General features: G+C 42.4%; 1 protein-coding gene across 1 annotated transcript; it reads left to right on the plus strand.

Annotated features, from left to right (window-relative positions):
* Positions 1-6173: 6173 nt before the first annotated feature.
* On the plus strand, positions 6174-7562 carry LOC103428861 (uncharacterized). The gene has a single exon (XM_008366991.2). The coding sequence runs from the start codon at positions 6174-6176 to the stop codon at positions 7560-7562; it is 1389 nt and encodes a 462-aa protein (XP_008365213.2).
* Positions 7563-8264: the final 702 nt, after the last annotated feature.

Consider the following 8264-nt stretch of genomic DNA (forward strand, 5'->3'; position numbering starts at 1 on the left):
CGAAGACATTGAGAATAAGGTTATTCCCTGTGAGAGTGATGGAGTTATCAAGAAGTAGATTTTCTCCCGTTACCATGTTAACTTTCATGTTAACAGAACTTTCTTCAGCAATCATGTTTAGAGTAGACTAATTTGGTTTGGAGGAATATGAGTTCACTCTCAATGAAAGTACCAATTGTTGGAACCCAATTCGCGCACTGCCATAAAGGATAGAGATGCACAAACTTGAGTAACCTATAAAGAATAAACGACCATGAGAGTGAAAGTGAGATGAGGGAGAAGGGAGAGAAAAAAGAAAGTGAGAGGGAGAAAGAGGGACAGAGAGTGCGAGAGAATGGGCAGGTCCCATTTGACAGAGAGAAAGTACTATCCACACACCTATTTTTAATTTTTACACACTTTTCTCAATTTTCGACCTTCAGATCGAATGAGTTAAAGAAGATCAATGACCAAAAGTTAAGAAGGGCATGTGATAGGTAAAAATGGATGTGTGGATAGCATTATCCATGTTTTATAACATAGAGTACAGTAATAACATGTGGTACAATATCTTAGTGAATAGAGTGTTGGTCTTCCACTTATGCGTCCCGTGTTTGAAACTCTTTCTCCTTTAAATTATTGCAATATTTTTGAATCCTGCCCCTCCACTTGATTAAAATATTATTATTTTTTTAACATGGGTGCAGTAGTAATGGTTTAATATTTTTTTTTTATCAAGAACTAATGACAGCTAGAACAACCATTTTTATGGAACAAAACATAGGTGCAGTAATGCTCACCACAAAACCAATTTTACTTCTCACATGCCCCTCTCAACTTTCAGTTATTGGATCGACTGAATTGAAGAAGATCAGTGGCAAAAAATTAATAAGAGTGTGTAAGAAGTAAAGATCAGTGTGTGAATAGCACTATCCTAATCAAAAGTTATTATGGTTCTTGCGGAATTTCTCTCCTACACATTTAAGTTGTGCGCATGAACTATGCATGAATCAGATGCAATACACGAAACAACTCGAACGGTGAAAATATATAATTGAATATCAGTGCAATGTTAACAACGTTCATATTCCACTTCGAGCACCAAATCCATAACTAAATGGGTAATGCTAGGGAGATCATCTATTTGAATCATATTTTGTGAACCATATGACGTGATTGTTGATGATTGGATTATTACTTTAGTGTTGATTACTATGCTTGCTTCTATTAGTGACACATCATATGGTTTGCAAATTAAATCTAAATAATTAGTCTAGCTAGCACTATTCTAACTAAATTACCCAAGTTGAGGCTGATACACATGGAAGTGCACGGTTACAAATTAAAGCTTCATTTTTCAACAGATCTTGACAGTAAGAGCAATAACTTAATTGATAATTATATTATAGGGTAAATTACATAATAGTCCCTCAGGTTTGAGGTCCATTACAATCTCATACAACATCTTTAAAACATTTCACTTTCATACCTCATGTACTATTTTTTTTCAAAATAATACATTCGTTACATTTTCCATCCATTAACCTGTTAAGCACTGACATGGCTGCAACATATGTGCCACGTGGCTGCCAAATGTGTGCCACGTGGCAAAAAAAAATTTAATTTTTTTTTAAATGTGAATCTTCTTTAAATAAAAAATAAAAAAAATAAAAAAACCTAATTCAATTTCCTCATCCGCCCCTTCTCAAAGTCTTCTTCCACCCTTCTCCAGCAACCTTCGAACCACCCTCTTCTCATCATCTTCAATAGATTTCAACTTTAGCCATCAAATCCTTTTCTGTAATCAACAGCTTGGCATCGAACGCGAACCCATCCAAAAACCCATCTTCCCCACCATCTCTCTCTTAGGCAGATCTGGGATTTCAAAATTTTTTAATTTTGGGTTCGCAATAAAATACCAGTTGGATTTTGGTTATAGGTTCGAACTCAAATACCCAGTTCGAATTCAAATACCCAACTAAATCAATTAGTGCGTGGGGGAGGGACGGATGAGCGGTGAAGGGATTTGGATTTGCTACGGCTCGACAAGAAGGCGTCGAGAAAGGGCGAGCAGAAGGTCCTGATTTTCGACCTTGGCGGCGGGACTTTTGATGTCGTGCTCTTCTGACAATTGAGGAGGTAATTTTCGAGCTGAAGGCCAAAGTTGGAGACACCCATCCTTGGAGTTGTCGCCGGTGAGGGGTGGTGGAAGGGTGCAAACGGGTGGGTGAAGGGGGGTGGGGTTTTCCTTTTTGGGTTTCTGGTTCGTTGGGGGGGGGGGGGTGTTCCTTTTTCTGGGCTTCTAGTTTGTTGGGGGGGGGGGGGGAAGGATTGCTTCCTAGGTTTTGGGTTGGGGGTGCACGGGGATGTGGTTTTGTTTGAGTTTATTTTTATTTTTTTTAGATTCATGTTTTTTTAAATAAAAATAAAAAATTATTATTTTTGCCACATGGCCTACATTTAGCAACCACGTGGCACAAATGTGGCAGCTACGTCAGCACTTAACGGATCAATGGATGAAAAATGTAACGGATGTATTATTTTGAAATAAAATAGTACATAAGATAAGAAAGTGAAATGTTTTAAAGATGTTGTATGGGGTTGTAATATACCTTAAATTTGAGGGGCTACTATGTAATTTATCATATATTATATGTTTTAGAATTAGTAATAGTAATAGTAGGAGTCGTAGCACCAATGGATCATGCTAGCTAATTATCTGATCAACCCTAATAATATTTGTGGATCCAACTTAACGATGACGATAAGATAGATTTATTAGGTTAGGGTTCCAAGTGGCTACCATACCACCATTAACTTACCAAACAAGGTCATGACCTCAATGATTAATTTCAAATATGACACAAAACCCATCACAAACAAAAACAAAAATATTCAAATGTATTGATAAGCAAATTCTCAGATTAAGACAGTACGTACTATTAGCTATGAAACTCAACTGTCAGTAGTGGTGAAAACAGGAAGAGGAGAGACTTGAAAGAATCCGTAGAGGCCAGAAGAAAAATGGCCCCCTTTGGGACACACCCATGGGTCAGCCAATGGCTCTCAAGCTTTGTGCTTCGTAAATTTGGACGTGACATGAAAAAAAAGGCCATTTTCTATGCCCAGTTATAATCTTATGGCTACCATTAAACTTACATTGTTCCAAAAAAATAGATATTTGATTATATGACAATTCGTCAAGTTAGTTGTCTTGAAATGTAGAATGCTTATATTTATATTGTTGGACATTTGGACGTGACATGAAAAAAAAGGTCATTTTCTCTTCCTAGTTACAATCTTATGGCTACCATAAAACTTACATTGTTCCAGAAAAATAGATATTTGATTATATCACAACCATTCGTTCGTCAAGTTAGTTGTCTCGCAATGTAAGATGCTTCTATTTATATTGTCGGACAGTAAATTTATATTATATATCAGGTTTAACTATATTGTTTGACTGTGTAGTTTAAAAATTTACGGTTTAAACATTATAAGAATGCATAAGTTTTGATAAGAAAATATTATTTACATAAATTTGATAGGAGACCACTCAACTAAATTTTATTCTGACGCTGATGTTTTCTTAACGGACATAGTGGAATCTGACTAGCCAAAGCAGACCTTGAAATTTAATATATAAACACAAGAAATGCAGGAATTGGAAACATGGCTGCAAGTGATAAGCCGGAGTATTAATTTTAAATCACTATACTACATATGTAGTGTATGCATGCGTAAGAAAAATCCAAATCCTAATACAGGATCTTAGCTAGGGTTGTGTGTTTTGCGTTTGATAAGTCAGTGCATGCATTGACGAATACGAGCTATTGCGTTTCACACTAAAAATTAGGTATTAATATCATATGAGACAAAACAAAACCATTGGACAACAAATCATGGATATTGTAAAATTTACTTTTTGATAACTTGAAGGTTCTCACCTACTAACTTTGGCTTTTATTTCCATGAATGAATGTACCTCTTTAAGCAATGAATATACAATACTAAGAGTTGGAGTTCCTCGAAAGGAGGGTTTCGTCTAACCACCGGAGGGGTTCCGTCTAGATCTCTGGAAGGGTTTCGCCTGTCCAGGCTCTCCCGTCTCGTGTTGGGGCTGTGATTCTGGATTCTTGGTACCCCTGTTAGGTGAGTAGTTGGGAGGTGAGTTCAGGAGGTCTGGAAGTGTGAATTTCGGGGATCTTTGGCGGGATCTAGGGTTTCCAGGGGGTAGGCGGAGATCTCAAGGGGGTTCGTCTGCCTCGGCTCTGGTCCTTTTGGTGCTGGGTCGGTGAATCTTGGTATCCTTGTTCGGCGAGCAGGTGGGTGGAGCGGCGGAGACATCGAGGGGGTTCGTCTGCTTCGGCTCTGTTCCTTCTCGTGGTGGTCGGTGAATCTCGGGTTCCTTGTTCGGTGAGCAGGTGGGAGGAGAGCTCAGGCGTTTGGGAAAGAGATTGTTAGGATTTTCGGGCGGGATTTAGGGCTATCAGGGTATTGGTGGGGTCTAGCTCTGGGGGGTGCTCCTAGTCTCTGGTGTTCGGGATCGGGACTCCTGGTGGGGGATTGGCCTCGTCCGGGAAAGAAGGGGAAGGTGCGATCATGGGCGAGGATAAACCCAAGAAGGACCTAGAGGATCTGGGCTCTCGGTTTGGGGCAAAGCTGAAACTGTCCGAGAAAGAGCTTGGCGGAATATGTATTCAGAGGAAAGATGTAGAGGGTGCTCTAGTGGGACTCCAATACACTCTGATTGCAGAAGTCCTTACCTCGAAAGAGGTAAATGGGGAAGCTTTCATAGATTGTTTCATGTCTCTGTGGCGGGGGAGGGAAGGTGTTTCTATCAGGGACATTGGTGACCGGAGATTCCTAACGAGATTTGCCGGTCAAAGGGATCTTCAACGAGTGGTAGATGCAGATCAACCGTGGCACTTTAAAAATGATCTAGTCATGGTTGCGGAGCGGACGAACAGTGGTCTCAACAGATGGGCTTCTCTCTCCTCAGGAACGTTCTGGGTGCAGATTCATAATGTTCATGTTCTAAGCATGACTCAAGCGGTGGCGGAATCCATTGGAGGCCTAATCGGGACGGTTAAATCGGTGGATAAATCCGGCAGTAGAGACTGCATTGGAAGATTTCTTCGAGTAAAAATTCATTTCAATGTACGTGAATCCCTTATGCGAGGTACTTTTGTTAATTTCCCTGATGAAGGCAGAGTGTGGGTTGATTTTAAATACGAAGGGCTTCCTAAATACTGCCTCATATGTGGTCTATTGGGACATGCTACTTGTGTGTGCAAAGGCTCCCAGGAGCTAGGGATGATTGAAGGGGAAACCTCTGAGGAGTTGGGGGAGGGGTTTGCGTTTAAGGGATTGGATGCACTTACGGATCTGAGGGGTAAATTATTAGGCGCGGGGGGCAGTACTAGGACTCCTCGAGGGTTTAGTAGAGGACGAAAGGATACTGGAAGATGGAAAGATGATCGTAGTGAGGAACAAGATGGAGGAAAACGATCGGGCCGATCATCCACAGCCTCGGGTATGGGAAGTCACACACAACTGGGGGCCTCGAGATCGTTCAGTGGGAGTGACTATACGGACACGATTCTCGCGGAAGAGGCTGATACTGCTATATTACCAAACAAACCCCGCTGGTCTCCAAGCAGACTGAATAAAGAGAGACTTAACCTAGCTGACAAAATTCGTCACCAACGTCAGGAGAAAGAGGATGCAAGAAAGGCTAGAGAATTAGCTTTCGATGCAGGACTAATTGGACCAGGAGGAGTGATTGCGGAAGGTGCTGAAAACGTTATTCTCCATGAAATCCTTGAACAGGAGATCTATGGGAACTTGACCGGGGTGTCAACTGCAACAGGGCAGAGTTTTGACTTGAATAGTGATCCATTCATTATGGAGGGAATTGGTGATGGAATTCTAGACAACGGAGAGGAGGCGGGTAGGCTGGTGAGTGTAGACGGTGCTGGTGTGAATGGAATTAGTACGGAGGATGACCCATTTCAACTGGGTCCTATCATTCAGGCAATAACTATGGAACAGAAAGGGAGAAAACGAAACATTCAGGAAATGGAGCTCTCATCGACTACTACTACAGAGGAGCCACTAGCTACCAGACCGAGGAAGGGGTGTTTCTTTAAAGAGGCGGAGGAGACCAGCCGTAAGGGGTCCCCCACACATCCATGAAGATAATCACGTGGAACTGTCAGGGTATCAAGGGTGACCTGACAGTTGACAACCTGCTGGAGCAGAACCGGCTTCACACCCCTGACATGGTTATTCTGCTGGAAACTAAGAATAAAAGTAGGAGTTTTGCCCATCTGAAAAGGAGACTGGGTATGGAACACTGGTTCGCTGTTGAGCCTCGCGGCATTGGAGGTGGCTTATGTGTTTTCTGGAGAGATGCAACCTCTGTGGTGTTAATGAAATCGGAGGACTTTTTGGTAGAACTCAAATTGTGGGATGAGAAGATGAACTGTAACTGGAGGCTATTCGCTATTTATGCTAGTACGGATGATAAGAAGAGAAGGGAGCAATGGCAAGAAGTTTCTAAGCGTATTGGACAAGATCGGGACCGCTGCCTCCTCCTAGGAGATTTCAATGATATTCTTTGTAACGAAGAGAATGAGGGAGGGAATTACAGACCGGCTGCTAGTCTACGTGACTTTAGAGATTTTGTGGCTCGTGATGAACTCATGGATCTGGGCTATGAAGGTTACCCCTTTACCTGGAGAAATAAAAGAGAGTCCCTGCCTATTCAGCAACGCCTTGACCGTGGGTTGGCGACCTTAGGCTGGTATGAAATGTACCCCAACACAATAATCAAGCATGTGATATTGGAAGGATCGGATCACGCCCTTTTGATTCTCTCGACTGATAAAGGTCCGAATTGGAAGGGAAAGAAATTTTCATTCGATGGGCGTTGGAGCAAGTCGGAAGAGTGTCGTAAGTTGGTTGGGGAAGATTGGAGAGTTCAGATTTATGGCTCACATGCGTACCGTTTTTGTGAAAAACTGAAATATCTTAGAAGAAGTTTAAAAGCCTGGTACAAAGGAAGAGGAAGGAACTCGTTGAAACTGATTCAGCATCTGAAAGAAGAGATAAGGGCGGCCTACGAAACTAATGAGTTTGCCTCAAAGGATGTTATAAAAAAAGAGAGGGAGCTCATTGCTGCTCATCAGAAGGAGGAGGCTTACTGGAAAGTTAAATCCAGGAATCAATGGCTACGCGAGGGTGATAAGAACACCAAATTTTTCCATGCTCAAACGCTAAAAAGGCGCCGGTTTAATACGATCCGAGGAATAGAGGACGCCCGGGGGATCTGGCAGGAAAGTTCTGAAGGTATTGGTAATACGGCTATTGATTATTTTACTGAACTTTTTCAATCCTGTCAGCTTAATCTGGTGGCGGAAGTTCAGAGTTGCATGGAGGGTCGGCTCTCCCTAGAGGACAACCGAGGTTTAACTGCTATGGTCTCCGAATGTGAAATTTTGGAGGCTGCTTTTCAAATCCCTCCTACTAGATCTCCGGGTCCTGATGGTTTCTCTGGCTGTTTTTACCAAGATCACTAGGACACGGTCGGGTCGGACGTAGTCAAGATTGTTAAAGCATTCTGGCACTCGGGTTCCCTGCTGCGTAAACTCAACCACACCAATGTTGTGCTTATTCCGAAGGTGAAGTGCCCAAAAAATATGATGCAATATAGGCCTATTGCTTTATCTAACGTCATCTACAAGATTATTGCCAAGGTTCTCACTAATAGGCTTAAGAAGGTGATGCCGAAAGTGATTGGGGAGAACCAATCTGCCTTCGTGGTTGGGAAGCAAATCCAAGATAACATCCTTGTGGTGCACGAAGTCCTTCACTCCTTAATCCACCAGAATAAAGGAGACCAACCTGGGATGGCTATCAAGCTTGATATGGCCAAGGCATACGATCGGGTTGAATGGGATTTCTTCTTGGGAATGATGGCTAGCCTGGGTTTCGCGCCTATCTTCTGCAGCTGGATTAAGGAATGCATTTCTACCGTATCATTTAGTGTCCTCATAAACGGGTCCCCAACGGGTTTCTTCCGGCCGAATCGGGGGCTCTGACAAGGCGATCCCCTATCCCCTTTCCTGTTCCTCCTCTGTACTGAAGGATTCTCAATGTTAATCAGGAGAAGCCTGGAAAGGGGTGCCCTCCACGGTTTCAAGGTATCTCCTACTGGTGTACCGATAACGCATCTCTTTTTCACGGATGAGTCTGTGGTTTTTGGAAACGCTTCTGTGGAG

The sequence above is a fragment of the Malus domestica genome, chromosome 16 (genome assembly GCF_042453785.1).
Source record: "Malus domestica chromosome 16, GDT2T_hap1".
Classification (NCBI taxonomy): Eukaryota; Viridiplantae; Streptophyta; class Magnoliopsida; order Rosales; family Rosaceae; genus Malus; species Malus domestica.